Source organism: Mustela lutreola, chromosome 3, assembly GCF_030435805.1.
Source record: "Mustela lutreola isolate mMusLut2 chromosome 3, mMusLut2.pri, whole genome shotgun sequence".
Classification (NCBI taxonomy): domain Eukaryota; kingdom Metazoa; phylum Chordata; class Mammalia; order Carnivora; family Mustelidae; genus Mustela; species Mustela lutreola.
In genome coordinates this window covers 150,191,508-150,216,858 of record NC_081292.1, presented here as the reverse complement: position 1 = coordinate 150,216,858, position 25,351 = coordinate 150,191,508, and the positions used below count along the sequence as shown (strand labels likewise).

The 25,351-nt window shown below is 37.6% G+C and overlaps 1 protein-coding gene across 5 annotated transcripts in view; it reads right to left on the bottom strand.

The window, feature by feature from the left end:
* Positions 1 to 3,622: 3,622 nt before the first annotated feature.
* GRB14 (growth factor receptor bound protein 14) overlaps positions 3,623 to 25,351 on the bottom strand; it is a 113,947-nt gene continuing 92,218 nt past the window's right edge. For 2 of the 5 annotated variants that reach the window (XM_059167156.1, XM_059167160.1), the window contains 9 exons: positions 24,442 to 24,579; positions 19,637 to 19,747; positions 19,349 to 19,444; positions 13,119 to 13,199; positions 8,147 to 8,263; positions 7,984 to 8,056; positions 7,757 to 7,844; positions 5,296 to 5,389; positions 3,623 to 4,031 (listed from right to left, as the gene is read on the bottom strand). In XM_059167156.1, the coding sequence (XP_059023139.1) occupies positions 3,885 to 4,031; positions 5,296 to 5,389; positions 7,757 to 7,844; positions 7,984 to 8,056; positions 8,147 to 8,263; positions 13,119 to 13,199; positions 19,349 to 19,444; positions 19,637 to 19,747; positions 24,442 to 24,579 (945 nt within the window). In that variant the 3' untranslated portion in view covers positions 3,623 to 3,884. The remainder of the gene's footprint in view (positions 4,032 to 5,295; positions 5,390 to 7,756; positions 7,845 to 7,983; positions 8,057 to 8,146; positions 8,264 to 13,118; positions 13,200 to 19,348; positions 19,445 to 19,636; positions 19,748 to 24,441; positions 24,580 to 25,351) is intronic. The other 3 variants (XM_059167159.1, XM_059167157.1, XM_059167158.1) reach the window with 3 other exon arrangements.

Here is a 25,351-nt window from a genome sequence, read left to right as displayed (position 1 = left end):
CTTGCTCATGGATTGGAAGAACAAATACTGTGAAAATGTCTATGCTACCTAGAGCAATCTACAAATTTAATGCAATTCTCATCAAAATACCATCAACTTTTTTTCCAAAGAAATGGAATAATCCTAAAAGTTATATGAAACCAGAAAAGACCCTGAATAGCCAGAGGAATGTTGAAAAAGAAAACCAAAGTTGGTGGCAACACAATTCCAGACTTCAAACTCTATTACAAAGCTGTAATCATTAAGACAGTATGGTACTGGCACAAAAACAGACATATAGATCAAGGAAACAGAATAGAGAGCCCAAAAATCGACCATCAACTCTACGGCCAACTAATCTTTGACAAAGCACGAAAGAATGTTCAATGGAAAAAAGACCGTCTTTTCAACAGATGGTGTTGGGAAAATTGGACAGCCACATGCACAAGAATGAAACTGGACCATTTCCTTACACCACATACAAAAATAGACTCAAAATGGATGAAAGACCTCAATGTGAGACAGGAATCCATCAAAATCCTTGAGGAGAACACACGCAGAAAACTCTTGGATATCAGATGCAGCAACTTCTTCCTAGAAATATCACCAAAGACAAGGGAAGCAAGGGCAAAAGTGAACTACTGGGACTACATCAATATAAAAAGCTTTTGCACAGCAAAGGAAACAGTCAACAAAACCAAGACAGCTGACAGAATGTGAGTAGATATTTGCAAAATGACATGTCAGATAAAGGGCTAGTATCCAAAATCTATAAAGAACTTATCAAACTCAACTCCCAAAGAACAAATAATCCAACCAAGAAATGGGCAGACGACATGAACAGATGTTTTTGTAAACAAGACATCCTAATGAACAACAGACACACGAAAAAGTGCTCAACATCACTCTGGATCAGGGAAATACAAATCAAAACCACAATGAGATACCACCTCATACCAGTCAGAATGGCTAAAATCAACAAGTCAGGAAACAACAGATGTTGGTGAGGATTCGGAGAAAGGGGAGCCCTCCTACGCTGTTGGTGGGAATGCAAGCTGGTGCAACCACTCTGGAAAACAGCATGGAGATTCCTCAAAAAGCTGAAAATTGTTACCCTACAACCCAGCAATTGCACTACTAGATATACACTCAAAGGATACAAAAATACCAGTTCAAAGGGGCACATGCACCCCGATGTCTATAGCAGCATTATCAACAGTAGCCAAATCATGCAAAAAACCTGAGTGTCCATTGACTGATGAATAGATAAAGAAGATCCAGCAATGGCACTACTGGGTATTTACCCTAAAGATTCAAATGTAGGGATCTGAAGTGGCAGTGCACCCAAATGTTTATAGCAGCAATGTCCACAATAGCCAAACTATGGAAAGAACCTACATGCCCATCAACAGATGAATGGATAAAGAAGATGTGATATATATATATACAACGGACTCCTATGCAGCCATCAAAAGAACACAAAATCTTGCCAATTGCAACAACATGGATGGAATTAGAGGGCATTACGCTAAGTGAAATAAGTCAGTCAGAGAAAGACAATTATCATATGATCTCTCTGATATGAAGAATTTGAGAGGCAGAGTGGGGGGTCATGGGGGGAAGGGAGGGAAAAAAACAAGATGGGACCAGGGAGCGAGACAAACCATAAGAGACTCTTAATCTCAGGAAACAAACTGAGGTTTGCTGGAGAGCAGGGGAGAGACAGGGTGGCTAGGTTATGGACACTGGGGAAGGCATGTGGTATGGTGAATGCTGTGAAGTGTGTAAGACTGGTGATTAATAGACCTGTACCCCTGAAGCTAATAATACATTATATGTTAATTTTAAAAAAAAAGAAAAAAGAAGTAAAGAACTCAGATATCCTAATTCTTATCTGAAATGGTACAAGATAGTAGAACTTGACTGTATCAAATGAAAAAGTAACCCAAAGATAATTCACATTTTTCTTGGAAATCCACTTTAATGCTGAACTAATGCTGAATATGTCTGATATTTTCAGATTTAATTTTATATCAGATTTACACACATGTACACGCAAACACACATTCAAAACCCTATTTATCAGAAGGAATCATGAAGAATAAGGTCTACCTTTCCTCAGCAATTTTGCTTGACTCATGCTTTAAGATCAAAGTAAGCAGCTACATACAACATCCAGGCTGCACAATAATAAATTTAGATTGTGAATGAAGCCAGAGACACAAATAACAAAGACAAGCACAGGTTGGTCAATTTACAAGTCTAGTATTTAAAATATGACATCCTCTGATATTGTCAATTTAAACTGGGTGCAAAATGAGAAAATTCATTTCAGTTCAAAACACAAACTACTTTTATAAATTGGAAATAAGTCAGAAATACTCAGGCTATTCTGAAAGGTTGAAAGGGCCAATGTTGTTGACCTCTCACCCTTCCATGTGGATGGAGGTTCTGTGTGTCTTCCGAGCCCTTGTGGACACCAGATGGATATTTTATAACATCAGAGTCATGTTCTAAGTTTCAGTGTTTTAAGAATTGGGTTTGCCTGGGCTGAAAGTAAACTGAATATTTTTTTTTACATTCACCAATATTTTTTCAGTAATAACTGATTTAGTAGCACTTCGTGAAGGTTTTCAGATGCTTTGTTGTCAAAAATGTAAAACCTTTATGTAAAACCACAGAACGTATTTTTGAGATGTTTTCAAAAAATCATCCTAACTTTCCCACAATGTTGTTACAGGATCAATTAGAGGAGATGAGCATATTTTGAATGATTTTAATTTGATGTTTTTCTTTTCTTTTTTTTGAACACTGAATTGTCCCACAAAAAGGAAAAAGAGTCACAGAATCCCAACAAAAACTTCCCACATGGTCTCAGAGAGGTGATAAGGGAGGTGAGTGTTTTGAGTTTTTAAAAGAATAGCACAAATTTGCCTATTAGAGACATCATAAACTGAATCTTTGATCTCACCAATTTTGATCAGGTTCATGATCAAGTAGTGAAAGGATATCAAGAGCTTTCTGAAAGTTACAGCAGGGGCAAATGTGAAATATCAGGTGACCACTGTCCCAGATTATAGGCCACAAGAAGTCATGTGCAAATTATGTAAGGCCCTTCTAGATCTTGATCATTTTCTTTGAAAAGATAGTTCCGGTTAAGATAGTTCTGGTTAGTCTTTAAAGAGTGAAATAAAATGCAATCAATAATGTACCACTAATAGGTACAGTGTAAATATTATAGTATAGTAATAATTTAAGAACCTAATAAAAGTTACCCTGAAAAAAAACCCAATATATTTCAAAAATAATTTTAAACTGATACTTGAAAATACGATTCAATTTTAAGATTATAATAAACTCAGAAAATATATAATATTCAAAAATACTTTTTAGTTTTATTAACAAGTTGTGGGTAACTTTTTCAATTGATAGCTTGAGATTTTATCATTCTTCCTAAGTTACAAACAAGCACTGTAATTGAAATCCAGTCTGCAAATAATTCATCCAGAACCTTCAAGTTTTCTTCATATTTTGTGTTTGAGAATTCAAACGTTACTCTAGTAAATGAGGACAGAGAGATGTTTTATATGCATATTTGATGAAAATACTATAGTTATGTAAAATCACACAAGAACACACCAAATCATTTTTTCCAAGATTTAATTTTAACTAATGAATTTTAGATGATGAATGTAATGTCAATCCAAATCTTTGCTTATCTGCAATGCACAAGCTATTTTTTGTAACTTGTAGGTGAAATAGATTCTTTTCACCACGGCAACATTTTTCTCCCTTGGTTACAGTCTTTCTTTTTCTTTTCTTTTTTCTTTCTTTTCTTTTTTTTTTTTTTTTTCCCGTTGTGAGTCCTTTTTCTTCAACAGTTTAACAAGTCACTTCTGGTTTGGTTAAAGAGCAATCCTAGCACAATAATGTTTCAACTTGCAAGGAAGAACACCCTTATTGAGTTGATAGAACTCCACCAGCTGGATTAGATCCGTAAATCTCGTGTGGCCATCGTCCAGAGTGTGGAACAGGTCCCCATCATCCTCCACCTAGTGGAGGGAAAAACAGCAAACTGGTAAGAAGGGTGAAAACCCACAAGGACAGCCATACTCTATTGCATACTGTGTCTTCAGACACTAAAATGAACAGGTGGACAAAACTAAAGATAGTGGGGAAAAAACCCTTATGATGGGTCCACTTTTTTTCTGTAACTTTACTTGTACACAGATGAAATATCATCTGACCCTAGGATGCACCGGGTGGCTCTACTTTCTCTACCTCAAATTCTTCCAACATTCTGTAGTTAGAATAGTGTGACTACTATAAATCAAGAAACGGTGAGAAATCTGCACTATTCAGTATAAAAGTAAACAGAAGATGTTAATGCTCCCACAGACATTAATCTCCGTATCTGAATGTTGTCTAACAGCCTCACTTAGTGTATTAGAAAGAAATAGTCATATAATTTCTATCCGTAAATTGATTCTGAAGCAACCAAACATTATGTTAAGAGGATGACAGCTGCTTCTTCTGCTGCTGCTTTTTTTCCTGGCAGTGAGGCCTGGTGACATTCAACAACTCATACTCACCCAGGGGCATTATGTGCATACACAGTGAAGTTGGGAAGATACTTCATACAGACTTTGGATAATTCCAAAAAGAGGCCATTCAAAAGGAAACGCTAGCAAGGTAGCAATCATATGTAAAACTTCCCTGAAAATAGATGGGATCTCTATTCCACATCACCAGGTTCCGACACACAGATCATGTGCATACACACATGCACACACACACGGAGAATATCAGCAGGAGAGCAGCAAATATCCCAAAGCCAAGTTGTGCCACTGAGAAACAGAATTATAGATATTTTTGAAATGTGCTCAGAATGGTTTAAATGTTCTCCGGTTCTGCAGCACCTGTGTATCTATCCATCATGATTAAAAACAAAACTAGGAAAACAAAAAAACCTGTTTGAGATAAGAAAGGAGCAAGGGTTTGAAAATAATGGTTTTTAGAGAACCGCTAGTAGAATTCAGAAAGAATCTTTGGTGGCCTTTTAACAATAGGCGGCATGGGGTCTATACAATATTGGTAAATCATATTTCATGGAAAAAGGGAAATTTAATTTTTATAATTCCTGTATATCTTATATGAATTCAGGCTCATAAAATCATTTCTGCCAAACTTAAGTCTAGTCAAAACACAAGCTCCCCAGTTATATTTAATAAAAGATCCAAAGGAAACCAAAGTTTCCAAAAGCTGATGCATTAAGATCATCTCTAATATACGAATGTGAAGTCACAAATTACTTACTGGTATAATTTGAAAATGCTTTATTTTTTGTCCATGACTCATTGACAGTACGAAAGTTTTGGGGTTACTCTGACTATCCCGTACCAAGAAAACTCTAAAGAGAGAGAAGGAATTTTAATATGTTTCTATATTTACTCACATATTTCATAAATATATAGCATGTAACAAACCCAGGAAATATATTTATAAATGTAGCCAGAGTTCTCCTTTTCTGTGTATTCAAAGATGAGAGTATCCAACATGGTAAGCAATATGGTATAACATAATCTTATTCTATAAAACTGTCATCAGTGCTAATTTCATTTTAATAGGATAAATATACAGCCCATTCGTCAGATTGTTCACTCATAATAAGCAACATAATGCTATGCTGACATCAATAATTAGTGCTATGTTCTTCTTCCATTGGAGAATTGGGTATTTACATGTAACAAGTTTGTGCAGAGAATGGGGCATTAGCGTATTATTACTTGAACTACTGCATTACGTTAGTCCCTGAAAAGAGAAAATTGCTTAGAATGAAATCATTTTAAACCCCTCTTCAACACTGATCCCCCTTTTTCTTTTGACTCTGGTTCCTATGTTACATATACAACAGAAAGTGAGAAATGAATATATTCTAAAAATATCAACCCTGAAATCATCTATTCAATGTTTGAGTACAATGTCTTAAGGAAAAGAAACACCCAAGCAACATATATTTTAATCTAGAAGAATGCAGCAGAAAAGCCTCTATAACGTCAGGCTAGCAAAATATAACACATGACCTAATGACCTAAGAGGAAAAACGCTGCCAGGCGTGGATTCTTATTTACTGGCAATACGGGGCAAAAACCAGCTTTGTGTTAATTGTTGGCAAACAGATTGTGCAAACAATCCCCGCTGGTGACTCCAATGTTAATCTCACTGTGCCTGGGCACGGAATTTGAGCGATCACAGATGTCGGATGAGATTATGCATTTCATTTGTCCCGTGTGAGATTCCTACATTACATCACTGGGAGATGGGACAAAAGGGAGGTTCACTCATAAAGCACGCTGTGATTCCTTCCCATCCCCGAGTGGATCACCACTACCATCTAGTGGACTGCCTGGCATCATCACATCTTTCCAAAGGATTCTGCCCCCCTTCCTCCATTTTTTATTAAAAATTTAAAAAATAATAAAAAATAAAGATATTACCATTCTTTATGTAGTTATTTCATTCAACTTATAAAAACTAGGCTTGAAAGTAGGGAAATTCTAATCCTCCAAAACATTTTAACAATTCCTTATGATTTATTTCTCTTCTTGGTCTCATCAGATTGTAATTCTGCTGATTGTTCAAATTTATATCTAAAAAGACTGCTCCACATAGAGAAGTATATTAAAATCTTCTCTTATATACAGTCTAGTGAAATGCTGACTTGCTGTTAATAATCTTCCATGTGAAGATGCATCTTTATCCAAATGTCAGTATTAAATCACCTTGAAATCTTGTCATCATCTTAAGCCAACCCTTGAAGATAAAAGACCCCATCACCACTTGTTTAAATTGACGCTGGTTTCTCATCCAAACCTCAATACAGCCTCCTTGATTTGCACTGCATTTGAAAAGGGAATTTAGCCAGCATTACAGGAAGTAGTTGAAACACCAAGTCATTTGAGAAAAAGAAAACTCTTCAGATGGTAAATATTTCATAATACAATTTACATTTCTCTTCTATCTCCCATGGTACCCCACTAGAAGATGACATGAGAAACACTCAAGAAGTACTCTTTTCAAAGCTTTATACTACTTAAAGCTGTGAAAATTTAGAGAAAATGGGAATATAAACAGAGAGGAAAAAAATAAAACAAGCAGTCAAAATATATAAAACAGAGTTTTTTAACTAAATACAGTCTGCACCAAACTTAAACCTATATAGAACATGTAAGATTATGTCATGACACAAACCATACTTTGGAATCATATTATATGTTGTTGACACCTCAAAACAAGTTCAGTTTTTTTTTTTTTTAAAGATTTTATTTATTTATTTGACAGAGATCACAAGTAGGCAGAGAGGCAGGCAGAGAAAGAGGGGGAAGCAGGCTCCCTGCTGAGCAGAGAGCTGGATGCGGGGCTCGATCCCAGAACCTTGAGATCATGACCTAAGCCGAAGGCGAGGCTTAACCCACTGAGCCACCCAGGTGCCCCAACAAGTTCACTTTTAACTGAGATACTAATATTGGCACAGTAGTAGGAGTAGTTACTAGTTAACAGCGGAGGATCCTATTCCGTCATCTGTTCATTTACGCACAAGTACTAAGCACACGCAATACAACAGGTATTATCTAGATACTACTAGGATATGATGGTAACCTCCAGAACAAAGTCACTTCTGTTTTATGATAACTTGAAGTCAAAACTATGTGTATTAACTAAGTAATTACCGATTCTAAGAGAAATCAAAATCACGACCATTCAAAACCCAACTTACCCATCCACAAGTCCCTGCTGAATAATTAACCGCTGAGCTTCATCCCTAGAAATTTTGTGGTGAAACCATGGCTGGGACCGGTGAATGGCTGAAGAAATAAAATGGAAGAATACAGAGCTTTGAAATCCTCCCAGTTTAATTACATATTCTTCCCACCAGAGCTACCCAGTCACCTCCCCCATGTGCCCATCCATCCAAACAGTCCCCGCGAACAGGCACAGACATACCCATGTTTGTGGCAGAGCTCTGGGAAGAGGCAGTTGGGCTGCCGTGGGTGGCCAGGCGTAAACAACCTTTTTTCTGCACAATGAAAGGGGAAACAAATTTCAACTTTTAGGGTCAGACAAACTCAAACCATAAATATTTTCAAGAATGTGAAGCTATTTGTACCCTCCAAGCAAGTCCTTCTTCAACAGCGACTGAAAGGGCTTCTGTGGGATTTTCTATAACTCTGCTTTTCTGTCCTGAGAAGTCCATTGCTACGAGAGAATTTTCTGATATACTTCTCTGGAATAAAAAAAACAAAACAAAACAAAACAAAACGCACGTTTTTTACCACAAAAATAACTTTGAATGTTATCTCTCAGTGTTTTGCTGACAATATATTTCCCCTCTAGGATGTGATTGTAAAGGTGGCTGGCAGGAAATTTAAAAAGTCAAAAGTGAATATTTAAGATAAAAATAGTGCTATGAAATATTTTGGTTAAATAAGTTACATAGTTTTTGTTAAGGTCACTGAATTAAGTGGTTGAGAAAAGAGATTAAAGGCTTTCAGAGTTAGCTTGTCTTTCTCTTAAAAGAACCCTATCTCTTCATACTGTCTGGTAAAATAGGAAAATACCAATTTAGAAAGGAGCAACTCTTTCTGTGGCTAAAAGATGCACCACTTCTGAACTAATCTCTATTATGATTTGAGATTCATCCTTTATCATTTAAATGTCAACCCTCTCTACCGACAAAGCAGCTGTTTTATAAATTTAGAATAGACAAAAGCTGTAACTTAGATTGACTTACAGCACTTCCTGAGAAAGAAATAGTACTCCTATTTTACAACGGAACAAACTATACTACGTATTTTAAAACTGTATTTAGAAAATAAAATTTAGTGATGTCTAGGTGGCTCAGTCTGTTGAGAAATGACTCTTGATTTCAGCTCAGGTCATGATCTCAGGGTCTTGGGATCGAGGCCCATGATGAGCTCCACACTCAGTGGGGAGTCTGCCTGAGGATTCTCTCCCCCTCCCCCAGCTCATGCACACGTGCCCATGCGTGCATCCTCTCTCTCCCTTTCTCTCAAATACATACATCTTCAAAGGAAGATAAGACAATTTAGTGAAATAATGACTCCGCTAATTCCATGGCATTAAAATTTTTATGATTTACTATGTGAATATTTTTTTCATCTGGTGAGGATGCCCATGGAAAACTGAGAGCTGCGAAGATAAATTTGACTGACAAAAAAAAAGAACCGATAGAGAAGGAAGACATCTCCAAACAAACATAATTTAAACAAATAATAGTCTTCCTTTGGTGTTACTTTTCATATTCTCTGAAGGTGAAAATATCGAAACCTGGACTTCATTTTTACTTTTTGTTTAGGGCTCTACTTTGCAAACATCTTTTTACAAAGAGTGCCACTCCCATCATGCATCCTAAAAAAAAAAGATACTTATCACATTTCCAGACAAGAGCCTCAGTTTGTAAGAAGAAACATTCTCCCAAAGGGGGAAAAAAATATTCAAAAACAGCATGGACAATGTTTAACACTTACTCCCTACTCGTTACTAGAGGAGTGAAACAATGAATGGGAGTTCTATTGGTAAAGGGAGAGCAGTGTGCCTACGGAGACTCACTGCTCAAGACTATTTTATATCTCTCCACATGGATTCAGTCCTTCCTAGCTTAGTCTAAGAGACTGTAGTTAAATGTATGCTTGAAAGAACACCCTGTCCAAGCAAAAAAACAGGAAAAAAAAAAAAAAAGAGGGGCTCACTTATCACTGCGTCATACATCCTACACCATTAGCATTTGCCAGCTCCTCTTTAAACCCTGCTGTAGTGGCCCACAATCTTATTACGGTTCATCTGTATTTCTAGAGATCTGTCATGCAATCTTCCATTTGTTACAGGAGCCTTTGTAACTGACAGCTGCTCTTTGCAGACAGACGCTGTCTCTGCAATCTCTATCTGCTGTCACACCTTAGCTCGCCCTTCTTTCCCACACCCCACCCATGATCTTCTGTGTGGGGCTGTAGACCAGTCAGATACCCTTCTGTTTTGCTGACATTAATGAAAAGCCTTCACTTGCTCAAACCACAGAGTAACTAATTTCAATCATAATGATAGCTTTAACCTTAGAATATCTCTACTTCACATGCCAAGATGGGAGCCATAATCACAAGGTCCTGATAACATATAAACACTGTTAGAAAAGAAAAACAAACATAACCAGTTGTTTTTGCTTTTGTTTGCCTACAATACAATAGGATAGAATATAAAACAAGGTCCCATGTTCCATAATTACTTGACATTAGAGGGAGTCTACAACACAAATAAATATTTTCATTTGCTACATTAATGACACTAGGGAACACACAGGAATATAGCAAATGTTTCCTACTGAATAGCAGGTGGCGGATGAAAAATTAATAGTTTACCTTTGGTGGACAAAGAAATAGACGTGAAGCAGAATCTGACTTGAACTCAAAAGGTCATTTTCAGCTCAATTTCTTTCACATAAGAAAGCAATGTTGATAACATTCCAAATCAGTGTATTTCTCAAACATCGGTCCCTTTTTCTAGCTCTTTCTTCTGGTGGAATAAACAGGGCAAACCCTGGAAAAGGGTCCATGATTTTAAGGACATCTCTCTTTTTTCGAGAAAGAAAAGACCTGGGTAAACCCTGGATTATCCCAGCCACAGCCTGAGCTCAGATCCAGCCACTCCTAGTGTGCTTTGGACATGAAATGTTTTTCAGGCAGTCTAGGTCGGTGGCACACTCTGCCACCCCGCTTGAAAGACGGAGATACACCTTCAGCACAGTCCTCAGCAAGAGGGCACAGAAGTTCCTGACATCGTTCTCTCTGTTTCAGACAGAGCCAGAAGACATCAGAGATGTTATCAATTCCCAAACTTAAACACCTGTCCCCCTTATTATACACTGCAGGCTACCAGTGACTAAACCAGGGTTGCACAGGCAGCTTACGGTAAAAGCAGTGGCAGATACAGACTCTTTCCAGTGTCTTTTATGGACCACAGAGGGGGAGGTACAGGGAGTGCAGTTTTCAACATCTAGCTCAGGGTCAAGAATGAGGAATATAAGGCCTTGAGTCGACCAGTTTTTCCCATCCCCGCTGTCCAGTCAGCACCCCACTAACAGATGCTCCTTTGTGCTGAAAAGGGCCAAATATTTGGCTTCCTGAAATATCTGCTGATGATTCTCATTTCAAAGGCAGATGAGGTGGCCATGATGTGCTGTAGATAGCTAGGATGTTGTATTATAATATAAGACTTTTTTTTTTCTTATTTTCCTTCTCAAAATGTATCCCTGGAGAAGTTAAGAATATTGTTCCTTTAAAAATATATAACTGTATCCTCAGTTTTCTATGAGTCTCACTGAAGACAGTGTCTGGAAGAAAACCAGCAGTGGCAGGTTAGGAGCACTGGCACCCATTATACAGGTCACTGATTCTTCTGTGGTAAGCTAGAAAGGTGGGATTCTAGATAGACATCAAAGTACATATAAATACCTCCCAAAACATCTCAGTTTCCTTCACGTAAGTTAAGAAGAGTGGAGATAGAATTCTCAAGTACTATTCTGTTTGATCTTGACAACGGCCATACAGGACAGCCAGGTCCTCCTCCACAGGCCCCTACAGAATCCCTATCGCCTACTAGATTCACTCAAGACGTGTCCTTTCCTATATCTGATGTTGAACAGGCAAAGTCACACTATCCAAACTGCCATGTATACAGTGATCAACAGTAGGACCACTTTCTGGGGAAGTGGCAAGAATAATACCATGCTTATGAGCTAATGACAGTGATGAGACTAGACAGTACTTTGTTGATGACAATTTTCTCCTGTGATTAAGAGGACACTAGGCAACAGCCTCTAAATGTACCGCTGTTATTAACATGTTCATCCTAATACCTTTAGACTCTAAAGGAAATTTAGAAGGATTTAGAAAAGGATTAAGATAAAATCCATTATTCTTTATATACATGTGGATTGAAAGATAAAGGTACTGACAAATTATACAAATACTCAACTAAGGCCACTGCTTTTATAAAAATTCATTCCAGTCTTTAGTTTCTTATTTTAGGGCTTAAAAGTAATATGATACAAAGATGAGAAGTTACTCCTCCATAACTTAAAGCAACGTAACTACAGAACTGGAGTTCTTTTTTCCCTATTAGTCTATCAGACTTTGTAATCAACATTATTTCATGCCTCATTCCTAGAATTGAGCATTTCATCTGCCACATTACATGCGGGGAAATGCGCCTTCCTTGGTCACAGCCATGAGGGGCATATTTTTAACCTAAGTGGAAATGCAGCATGTTAGCTGATTTCTAACACAGGCGCATATACCCACATTCCTAATATACTCAATATTAAGAAGCAAGGACAAAAATGGCCAAAAATAAGCTTAAAGTTCAGAAACAAATCTCTTGTGTTAATGCACAATAAATTAAAATTAGATTCTAAAGAAGGGAAAAGATGTTCTGTGTGTGTCTGCAAATAAATATTCAAGTTGCAGGTAGTATAAATCTGAGAAGTGGTGTTAGACTTAATGTAATGCACAAGCTCTATTCTGGCTTGCAGTTTTTGGGTTTCCTGAAGAGCAGTCTGCTTTTCAAGGACTTAGACCTTAAAACATTTTATTGTTAGAAGCCCAAAATGCAAGAGCTTACCTGTGTTTAGTGCAGCTCTTAAAATTCCAAGCCACTGGCATCTTTATATTAGGCTATTACAATCCCAAAATCAATATTAAACAAATAAACCACAACAAAAATCAGTGGTTAAGGAAACATCCACAATCCCAAAAAAAATACTCTAGAAATTGTATTAAAATGAAATCCTCAAATGTTGTAATAGAATGATTCACATAACTCTTTCAAATATTTACAAATTTTCTTTTGCATAGAACATTATCTATTCTAATGTAATATCACATAGGCTGCAATCATGTGAAATCCTAGAATAAATAATTCAGTAACGTTATGTTAGGATGGTGTCTCAAGAGTTACTTTGAAGGAAAGAACATAGATGTACCGTAATGAACGTTTATAATGCAATATTACTGCAAATTGATATAATGTAAATATAAAATACATAGGTTAATAAAGAAGGTCCTTACCATGGGTGAGACACTCTGAGAACCACAGCCACTTCTACCTTGATATGGATGCATGTAATTCTGGTACAGCTGCATGCCATACTGTGGAACAAATAAATAAAAACACATTCCCACCACTTTTACTACACAGGTAAATTGGGGAAAAAAATCAATACTTTAATTAGTTATATATCATAACATAAAAAATAAAAATGATAAGCCTTTCTTAAATCAAATTAGTAAGGCAATCATAATTTTGAAAGGTAAACTTTTACTGCCCTACAACAATACATTTAAAAAGACAGTGTTTTTTTTGGACACCTGGGTGGCTCAATCAATTAAGTGGCTGCCTTTGGCTCAGGTTATGATTCCAGGGTCCTGAGAATGAGCCCCGTGTCGGGCTCCCTGCTCAGAGGGGAATCTGCTTCCCCCTCTGGCTACCACTTTCCTTGCCTGTGTTCTTTCTCTCTCTCTCTCTCTGATAAATAAACAAATCTTAAAATCTTAAATAAATAAATAATTAAAGGAAAGGAAGGAGGGAGAGAGAAAGAAAAAAAGAAAGAAGTGTTTTTTAATTGAACCCACACTTAAGTCTAGCTCACCAGTATAAAGATCTGTAACTGACATTCCTACTCATTATTCTTAGCACCAAAACCACTTGGAATGGTATATCACCTAATAAAAAGAGAGCTTACTTGGGAAGGATGTCAGACTTTTTGGAACAAAGATTCTGAAAACCTTACAGGCATCTTAAGTGAAACAGGGTAAAATTCACTGTAACTCCTCAATGACTGATTGACGAATTATAGTGTCTCTTCAGCAAATCCATCAACCTGGTCCTATGGTAAAGATTCTTGACACTGCAGCATGTTCTACTAACAATACTCTTACTGCATTGTTTAATTTTTAGCTTTAAATTCAGGGAATCAAAATGGTATGGATCTCACACAAAGGGTCACAAAATACAATGTAAACTGCAGTAGGGAAAAAATGCAGCATCTTTATTTTCAGGAAGTAGCATCGCAAGACTCAGCTGCCAGGCTATGATTAGAAAGTGGGTCTGGACTGTGAGTGGATTACTGGAGTTGAGAAAACTAAGAATGCTAACTGCCATGACCAAACTTATTTTGGAGGGCTCACCGTATGGAGCTATAAGGTACTCCCCTTAGATTTGATCCACTTTATTGAAAGAAAGAAAGAAAGAAAGAAAGAAAGAAAGAAAGAAAGAAAGAAAGGAAGAAAGAAAGAAAGAAAGAAAGAAAGAAAGAAAAACAAAAACAAAACCATAATGGGACAGAGAGGCCTTTACATTTCTTTTCTTTCTTTTTTCTGGCTATCCTCAACAATTCTATTTCACAGAGCCACAATGAACCCAGAAGTAGGTCCTATATAAAAGAGACTGGGGAGACATCACGGAATCCAATCTCACTGGTAGGATGAATTCCATTTAAACATTCCAACAGAGCTGTTTCTTTACTGAAGACTATTTCCCTAAAAGCAATTCCAGCAAACTGGATCTATCTGGTAATTAGGTAGAAAAATCAGAGGGCGGCATGGAGAGTCTCTTCTTCCAAGATTTGGCTTTTAACACGAATACAAACCCACATTCATTTAAAATTCTTTATGTTGACTTCTTTATCCAATTATTTCCTGTTATAAAAATTGCATTTTTTAATTTACAGTTTGATTGACATTAATGGGACCTAATGAAATTTACTTTAAAACAACTCTAAACCTACCACAACTATAAAAAGAAGACAGAGGAGTTTAATTCCCAGTCAAGTTCATTTTGGAGAATACACACTAACCTCTAACCAATACTTTCACAAGGTGCACGCATGCTGTTTGGTCGCCTTTTATTTATCTGCAGTGGAAAGCCAGCTACCTGCTATCAAGACTGTTCCTTCAAAGGTCTATTGCGCCTGGTACCTGCAGTGTTGGGTAGCTGCTTCTGTGCTGTTGGTGGTTGTTAGTAAGTACTTAACTCTGGAGGACAGGTAGGACATGAGTCACCTTAACACGTCCCTGTCCTACAAAGGGGCAGGTAAGGGACCAAACTATATAAGAAGCTAGCAGAGTTCTAGTTGAAGGGATGGGGAGAAGACAACAGGGAACCAAGGCACTGTACATAAACAATTCTCAGATTTTCTATGTATCTCAATATAACTGGAATGCCTCCAAAGAGAACCAGAGACTCTTCCTCTGCTACTACATGAACAGTTCACATGTGTGTATGAAAAAAAAAAAAAAAAAGGAAATAAAAATTAAACAAGACGCCAAATTCTCAAGGCAGGATCTAGTAAGAAGCGTGTGAAGAAAATCCCATGCTCTTTCAGTCTAATCAACATAACAGCCTCTGCTGTCCCTGCACCTCCCACTAAGCTCAGTGATAAGCTGGAAATACAACAGACATCCAGAGTTGAAAATCAAAAGATACATCTAACACCACCTGAGTCCAGGTGCACTAGCCAGGGGGATGAAGCCAGTGCCCAGCTGATGACAAGCTGCAGGGGAACCACCTGCCTCCCCTATTAGAGTCCTTCAAATACGTCATGCTGGCAAGCCCTGGCTTCCCATATCTAGGTATTTTAAAGGGTAAAGCAGGTCATATCACTTTCCCATTTGAAACTGTTCGGTGGTTTATCACTGCCTTCAGGGTAAATGTTCTCCCTCTATGCCTCATCTGGAAAAGCTTTACCACAATTAATAAAGGGGGAGAAAAACAACACAGGGAACATGGACAGAGTAGGCAGAATAATGGACCCCAGAGATGTCCACATCCTAATTCCTGAAGCCTGGGAATATGTATAGATCCAATATAATCACAAGGGCCCTTAATAAGCAGAAGGGGGGAGACAGAGAAGAGAACCAAGTCACAGCATGAAAAGGTCTCAGCTCCTCAGTGCTGGTTTTGAGGGTAGAGAAAGAGACCATGAGCCAAGGAATCTGGGCAGCCTCTAAAGTCTGGAAAGGGCATGAGAAAATGGATTCTTTCCCCAGAGTCTCTAGAAGAGAACTGGGTCCTTGGACACCTTGCATTTACGGCAATAAGACTCATTTCAGACTTCCTGAAAGACAACAGTGTAGGATAATAAATTTGCATTGTCTTAGGTCACTAAAGTGGTATAATTTGTTACAGAAGCCATAGAAATGAAACAGAGCATCTTTGAAGTGGACATTTGTGCCTTGGAAAAGGCTTCAAAAAGATCAAATGGGAAAAAAAAAAAAGTGAGAAGGGGACCATCTTCCAGGAAGCATTCTGGATATGGAAGGATCAAAAGAAAAAAAAAAAAAAAAAAGAAAGAAAGAAAGCTTTTACTATATTTCATCAATTCTTGGACACATGCTTCTTTTCAAATTTTAACATTCATAAATTTGCCTTAACTATAGCATTATATTCACTGTTGACCAAGTGACTTGTCACTGCCTGAAATGTTTAGTGAGATCAAAAAATCATTCCCATCAAACTTTGCAGAAGGGAGGCCACTGGCTAGAAAGACAACTCCAGAGACCATGGCAAAGCACCTGTCTGAGAAGTTCTGCCTCCTTGAAGCTCTTGACAGCACAGAGTAAAATAGTCTGTATGAAATATGGGTATCGATGGCTCTGAGATAAAAATGATTTCGGAAAGCTAGTCTTAGAATATGAAGTTTTAGAGATGCCTCACATAATTTATTTCGTGTGTGTGTGTGTGTGTGTGTGTGTGTGTGTGTATGTATGTACACAAAGCTGATAAATGATGAAAATCTACATCTACAGGCTTAAATAAATCTAAAATAACTAGATAAAAATAAAAATCATAGGGGATACGAAAGCATCATATCATAGTTTTATTGACATAATTCTTTTCTTTCTACTTATACAAAAAGTAATGGTGTATCCTTGGCACTAAAGGAAGTGTGCTCACCACCTATTTCAGAGTTGGGAGGAAGCCTTGACTAACCAGGTTGGAAAGCATCTCCTTTACCAGCCTCTCCTGATTTCCAGAGTTCTGATGGAAGGAAAGAGAGAACCAGAGACCTCAAGGTATTGTCTCTACTATAATTGTGATAGGTTAAAGTATTCCAAGGAGTGACAGCCTCTTCATCTGTAAAAAGAGAGGACTGGATGAGGTCACTGGTTCTTAATCTGGAGTTCACTCACTAAATCAGGATCCCCAGTGATGGGGCCGGACACACAGAACTTCAGAACATGCCTCAAGTGACTCCAGTGCACATCCCGAGTCAACTAACTATTACTTCCCTGATCAGTTGGTTCCCAACACTCTCTAAAGTTCTTTTTTTCTTTTTATATTTTTACATTTTATGACAATGAGGGCAACATAGAAGCAATTACTTACCATGAGGGTTTCAAAGAATCAAGACTTCTAAGCTTTGTTGAAACCGAAATCATGACAGTCATTTAACAGTAGACTATTTGAAAAACAAACCTCTTGTAAAAAGGTAACTATAGTGACTATCTGCCATGACAGCAAAAGGAAGCAAATTTCAGAGTTAATCCAAAAGCTTCCTTTAAGCCATTTAAAAAACTTTCTGCCAATACCACTTCACATGCACTAGGAAAATTATTTTTTAAAAAAAGGAAAATAACAAGCATTAGTGAGGATATGGAGAAATTGGAATTCTCACACATTAAACAGTTTAGCTATGTGGAAAAATTCTGGCAGTTCTTCAAAAGGTTAAACACAATTACCATATGACCAGGAATTCTATTCCTAGGTATCTACCCTCCAAATTGAAAACAGATATCCAAATAAATACATAAACACATATGTTCATAGAAATGCTATTCAGAAGAGTCAAAAGATGTCAACAACCCAAATGTCCATTAATGGATAAATGAATAAACAAACACACACACACACACAAATATTATTCAGCCATAAAAAAGGAACCAAGTACTAATATACACTATAAGGTAGATGGACCACAAAACAGTATGCCAAATAAAAGAAGTAAGACACAGAAAATCAGATATTGTATGATTCCATTTCTATGAAATGTCAAAATAGGGAAATCCTAGAGAGACAGACACAGATATGGTTGATTGCCAGGAGCTGGGAGTTTCCATTCGAGGTGATAAAAATGTTTTGGAGCTCAAAGCTAGAGAGATGGGGGCGGTGCACAACATTCTGAATGAACTAAATGGCACTGTATTGTTCACATAGTTAAAATGAACACAGTTAATATGTTCATCAGATTAGCCCAGTTGATTAAAATAGTTAATTCAGTTAATTTTATGATATGTGAATTTCACCTCAATTAAATAAATTAAAAGAAAAAAATAAAACTATCTTCCCAACATGGTATGAGGACTAATAATTCTGATTCTGATTATTCTGCCCTTCTTCAAAAGGAAATGGTTGATTAATTTTTAAAATTATGAAGTTGTGTTAAATTTATTAGAATAGAAGCTTTGAAATTAAATATGTGCTTTCTGTACATTCTGGAAGAAATCATTCTATGTCTTTCTTCCCCAAATAACTTTTAAAACTCTTATTCCTCTCAAAATGCTTCCCAGTAAACTATGCTTATTTAAGTTGTAACTTCTACTTAACACAAAGGTGATATTTTAATAGTATATTATACTAAAATTTACATTATAATTTGAAGTAAACTGGAAAGCAACTTATACAACAGTTCAATGAAGTGTAAAACAATTGCACTAGACATACCTAGGTGGGCACGTTTTATAATACACGTCATGGTGGATTGATGACAGTATTTTAAAAATACAGACTGAATCATTTATAGAAGGTTTTTTAAAATTTTAATTTAATTTAATTTTTTTTCAGTGTTCCAAAATTCATTGTTTATGCAGCACCTCCAGTGCTCCATGCAATACGTGCCCTCCTTAGTACCCACCACCAGGCTCGCCCAACCTCCCACCCCCGCCCCTTCAAAGCCCTCAGTCTGTTTCTCAGAGTCCACAGTCTCTCATGGTTTGTCTCCCCCTCCAATTTCCCACAACTCACTTCTCTCTCATCAGTTATACTAGCCGTATATGTAATACCCTTGAGAAAAAAAAAAAATCAGAGCATTTCTAAAAATGGAATACTTACTCTACACGTACAAGATAAATGCATTAGGCTATTCCACTCTACTAATGTTTATCTTTTAGATAAAAAAAAAAAATACAAACATTTGGGTATACAGACTTACAGTGAGTCTTAGCATTTTGAAATACAGCTATTTTCAAACTTTGATGGCACTCACAGCATTAATAGAAATTCACGCCTGCAGTGAGATTACCTTAAGCAATCTAATCGCAGTCACCCAGCACGTCCTACTCTGCTCTTCTTCTGCACAGAGCATTTTCAGGTCTCGGGGCCCTCCCGCTTTGTTAGGCTAGAAGGCCACAGCACATTGTTTATCGTTAATGCATATCTTGAAGGTAACACCTGTTGAAATAAAAGCCACTAAAATTCTCCTATATATAAGAGAAAGCTGTCTCTTTTTCAAAAGAAATTAAAAGAAACCCAAGCTTACCTAAAAGGCTGAGGCTTGCTTTATTCATCTATCAAAATATTAAGCCTGTACCTTAAAGCAGAATCCATAGTTAGTCGGTGCTCCGTGTTTTTTTTTGCCTGCCAGGGACACATATATATCACTATTGCCAAATTCGCTGAAAAACTGCAAATGCCGTGGTTCCTTTAAAAAGATACAAATGTGAGAGTTGAAATGAATCCATACTTTCGCATGCTCTCTTTTGCATTTCTATTATATTACATAATTTACACCTTGGCAAAACAATTATTCTAAATAATGGCACAGAAATACAAAGGGAAGAAAAATGAAGTTACTGTATCCTTCAAGAACCAGGAACTTAATACAGTATTATTTGAGAAGTGGTGATTCGTTTATCATTTAACGGCCAATATATGCAAAAATCTTCATCTCCCTATTTTAAAATGTTCTCTTTAACCACCATTTCACGAATCTCAGGGAGAGACAGCAGCAAAAATGTCTTTTAAAAATGTTTTCCTTGTCCAGGTTTCAAATAGTGATAGTTCGACAAAGGCAAGAAGGGTGGTTTGAGCCTCCACAGCAGTTAGAGGAAAAAAAGGAGAAAGAGACAAAGATTCCTGCTTCATTTAGAAAAGATCCCCCTCCCCTCTGGGTACTACCTAGCACCCCACGGCAAGCAACGAGGCAGGGGGCATAACTACCTTCTGTATGAAAAGAAGGTAGCTGATACAGATGAGGTCCGGGAAATTACCTGGCAGTTGAATGTTTCTGATTTTCAAGGTAAAGTGGAATCATGTACAGCTATTTCTTCTCTGGGAAATCCATGAGATTTAAAGCTGGTCAAGGGAAATCACTGGGTCATATTATGCTGTGACAGGTTAATAACTTGGAGAAGTGCTTAATTCTGGGGTTGGATGTATGATCAAAACTGACCAAAAATGCATTTGTTCTTTAAAACCTTGCTACTAGTAGTATGGTCCCAGACCAAGACCACAGGCATCACCTGGGAGCTTATTAGAAATGCAAAACTCTGTGGCCCCACCATAGACCTACTGAATCTAATTCTGCATTTTAACAAGATCCTGGGTGATCCATAGGCACTGAAAACTAAGAAGCAGTGCTCTAAAACAAAACCAAAAAGACAGAAAACCCAGAACATTAAGCAATTGGAGCAACCCATTCAAATCCATATCCAAAAAATTTTAGTCATTTACCAGCAGGCTATTCCATCCCAGATGACTAGTAGAGCGACAGTTTCTGTGTATGTCACTGTCCTCTGTGTGTCACTGTTCTTAGGCATTTTGATCTAATGAATGGCTACAGTTCCCATCTCCATAGGAGAATAAGGCAGAAAAGAAAACTGTTAAAAGAGATCCAGCCTAGGGCCCTTGGAACAAGGGAAGAGGAAGGAGAAAGGTACTCTTACTGTCATGGCCTTTAAAACTATTTTTTGATAGAAACTGATTTGCTAGTAAAAATGTCTGATTCCTATGAAGAAAAGATAAAACCAGCCCTGTCTACTGATACTGTAGAAGTCTGTGAAGCTGAGTCTTCTGGATATAAGAGAAAGGCAGCTTGAGAAAATCTAGAAGGCTGCAGAGGCAGGATGAGGTTCATGTCTTGACTGATTTTTGCTCTATTAGTGCAGATATATCAAGACTTATGATACTGTACGATCAGAAGCCTGAGCTGGCATGGTGAGCAAAGTCCACGCACGCACATGTGTATATATGGCGAGAATTGGGAGAGAGGTGTGGTACTTAGATGTTTCTCTGTAAATAAAAGTCACAGGCACATCTCCAAGGCTTGTAGCAGTGGTTAACTAACTCCCATGCAGCCCACATCTTCAGAAAGTATAATAAATCAAGACCTTCTCACAGAAAAAGGACAGGAAATGGTCTCTTTCCCAGGCAGAAATGTCATATTAAACATTAGATAACATGCATAATTTATGTCAAGGTCATAATCCTTGAGGTTACCTAATACCTTGTATTTCTTTTTTTTTTTTTTTCTGAGGGGAAACTTAAAATCATTTTTATGTATAGATTGTGGAACATGACCTCATTAGACACAGGCTAGAGAGAAGAATATTATGTACTGAAAGTACAGCAAAGTCAGACACCAAGTTGAAAAGAGCAAAATATGGACTGAGAATAGAGGTTTGATGCCTGTAATTCTGCCTGGCCAGGGAGAAGACCAATGTAAGGTTCAAAGCATGGATCCAGTAGACGGAAGAAGGAGCTGCCCTTTGTGTCATGGGTGGGCAGGGAAAGGAGGTGAAGGCTGAAGTGAAAATATAATGGGCAGTTGATTTTAATGAGAAACCATTTGAAGAAATAAGAATTTAGGAGTGAAAGAAACATTATCATATCTTCCAGTGAAGTTTTACTGGAAAGAGTGCAATCAATATGATTACTGATTTAGAAGCCACTTTTCTCTGACATTAAAAGTATAAAGATATGCATGTATTTGTTTAAAAAACAAATATGTAATTTCATACTCAGGAAACAGGGAAACGAATAACCTCATTAAAATTTAGACTAGGGAGACTCTAAAACCTTAATTACAGAAATAGGTAATTATTTATCCTAACATTATTCCTGATAGAAAAATTTGAAAACTAGTTTAAATGTTCAGGAAAAACTGGTTGAATACTAGTAGTCCAATGACATATACTTAAAAACAAAACATTTCTGTGAGGGAATGTGATACTAAATTAGTAGAGCCCTGTGCCAGCACTTATACTTCAAGGAGACACACATGTGACGTGCACACATGTGAACAGCAAAGAAGGAAAACTGTGTATGAGGGAAAGCTGAGGGAAGTCTGGAGGAGTCAACTATCACTCCTTGTGCCTCCCTATCACCCGAAAATCTGGTCACTGTCATTAATTGTTTTCTGGGCGTTTCCACTCGGATGCTTCACCCTTAACACAACAGATCTAGAACTAAGATCATTATCCTACTTCTAAGATAATGTGATAGTAAACCTCTTTTTCCTGTCTACGCTATTAAATCACCGCCTATTTCTTTACTTCTTTCTCTAAGAACATCTCAAATGCTTCCTCTCTTTTTGCACCAATCAGTCAACAAAACCTGGCCAGCTACTTCTTAATCTTGAATCCATCCCTTTCTTCCCCCTCCACTGCTCATCGTAGGTTAGATCCTGTCACCTCTACTCTGGATTACCGAATGACCATCTATTCAGCATCTGTGCCGCTAGTAAATCTCTCTCTCTCTCTGTCCCCCAGCTCCCTGCAACCTTTGATCCCTCCCCCTTGTTCTTTTTTTTTTTCCCCCCTTTCTCACTCTATCTACCAATTTTTTAAGCTCCTTATGGCCATAGTAATCTTACAACTTGATCATCTCACTCTCTTGCTCAAAATTTTTCACTGGCTTTCTATAGTGAGTTGAGTGATTATCCCTGCTCCCAAAAGATATATCCATGCCCCATCCCAAGAAACTGTGAATACCACCTCATTTGGAAAAAGGCTCTTTGCAGAAGTAATGAAGCTAAGGATCTCAAGATGAGACCATTTTTCAGATAATCTATGTGGGTCCTAAACCCAATGACAAATGTCCTTATAAGAGACAGAAAAGGCCACATAAAGACAGGGAGGCTGGAGGGAGGCTGCCACAAGCAAATGGGTGCCTGGAGCCAAGACTACCCAAGACAGAAAAGCCTACAGAAATTTAAAGGATCACATAATGATAGCGACCAATAAATAATGGATGAACATTTCCAGCATAAATATAAACAGAAATTTGCAGATTGAATGCATATGTTGAGAATCGAGTAAGATTTATCAGAATACATTTGAGTGCACCTAGAAATATAGTCAGGGAAATTACTGAACACCAATGAGTATCATGATATTTGAAAAACAGCCAGAGAAAAATGACAGATTACCCACAAGGAATTAACAATGTTGTCTGACAACAACAGATGTATGAAAACAGAATTAAAATACCCACCATGAAAACTCTCAAAATTAGTTTTACTTGGAATGCCTGGTGGCTCAGTCTGTTAAGCCTCTGCCTTTGGCTCAGGTCATGATCCCAGGGTCCTGGGATCAAGTCCTACATTGGGCTCCAGCAGGGAGCCTGCTTCTCCCTCTGCCTGCTGCTCCCCCTGCCTGTGCATTGTTCGTTCTCTCACAAATAAATAAATAAAGTTTTTAAAAAGTTTTATTTGAAAAGGATCAATGCGTTGCATACAACATCAGCACTTATAAAACACGGCGTAGTTCACTGACTAGACCACACAGACATAGGGACAACATGGTGCTGAGCATGGTGGGACTGACATGGGCGAGTGGTGGTGTGGGAGCATCTGCACGTGTGCTTGTGCGACTGCATGTACAGCTGTACGCACTCCAGCACACACACGAACACGTGCCTCCACCGCCAGTCATCACACAACCCCCTTTAAATCTATAATGTGGCTAAGGAGACAAAACTGTCACACACGCAAAGGAAATAAAAACAATTACAATTCAGCGGAGCGTTACTAATTGCATCAACAAAAACAGAAGTTCAGGAGGAGGCAAGATCAGGAGGACAACCTGGGTGGAAAGAGGAGACATGGACTGTGCCGGACCTCATAGTCTGTAGCCAAGGGTAAAGAGGAAGGGGGTGAATTTGGTGAGAGAAATGAGCACGGTATGTGGTCACAAAATAAGAGCATCTAGATTCCATCACAGGATATATGTTGAAACTAGTGGGGAACTGAATAGTCCGTTTTTAAACTGATTATGGCAAATGTTTGGGATCTAAAATCAATGTACCAACTCTTGATATCCAGTAATAAACTAATAAAAACAAAGGAAAACCCACTTTCACTTACAGTTCATAATACAACATGGACATTTCAATTACCTTTGATGTCCCTTTAGTAGAAAAATATAAACCAGATCTTCTTAGAAGGAAGTAAATCTTTTTCCAGGACTTCTTTCCCTGCTCTTTTGCATGTAAGAAGCCATGGATTTCAGGGTATGTGCTTGAACTCAGAAACATCTGCAAGAAAAGTTAGACATCCTCATGTTGTTTCCGAATCAGTTACTGTAACCTTCTAGTAACCCAAGATTTCAAATATAAACATGCAAACTCTAACTGTGTCAATATCACTTAAACGTATCATTATAGGCATGGCAATATAAATACAATAGAAAATAAATCAGTCTTTTGATAACCTGAGGCAAATTCCAAATGAAAATCTGTTCACAAAATATATACTCTAAGTGGTCAGGACTTAGTCAAACACTAGAATCATAAGTTTTTTCAATGTCTATTTGAAAAGCTAGATTTCATCTAAGAGTTAAGTCCTGATACATTTAATCCTTTTCTATGATTTTCCCTGAGAACCTATCAGCTTCATTACAGTGCAAGTAAAAGACCACAATCTTGACTTCAATTACTGAATTGTTTAGAAAGTTGAGCCATGTTCTCCTCCCTGATGAAGTAAAGCAAACAATCTTTTCTCTGTCCTCTATGGGGTTCAGTAGTGAGTGGCTAGAGTACATTGTGTTTTCCAAAGAGAACTGCAACACTATCTCCTGTCCCACATGCTCTTCTACAAAGGGATCTTGCCACCTAACCGTGCAGGGCTGGAGTCTGTGTCTCTACCCCCTGAATCTGGGCAAGGCTCTTATGACTGCTTTGACCAATGGAATACAGCAGAAGTGACAGTCAGCTAGTTCTACTTCTAGTTCTAGACCTTAGCTGGCCTGACGGCCTCCACTAGTTAAATCCCAGAAGCTAGCAGTCACATAAGAAATATGACTACACT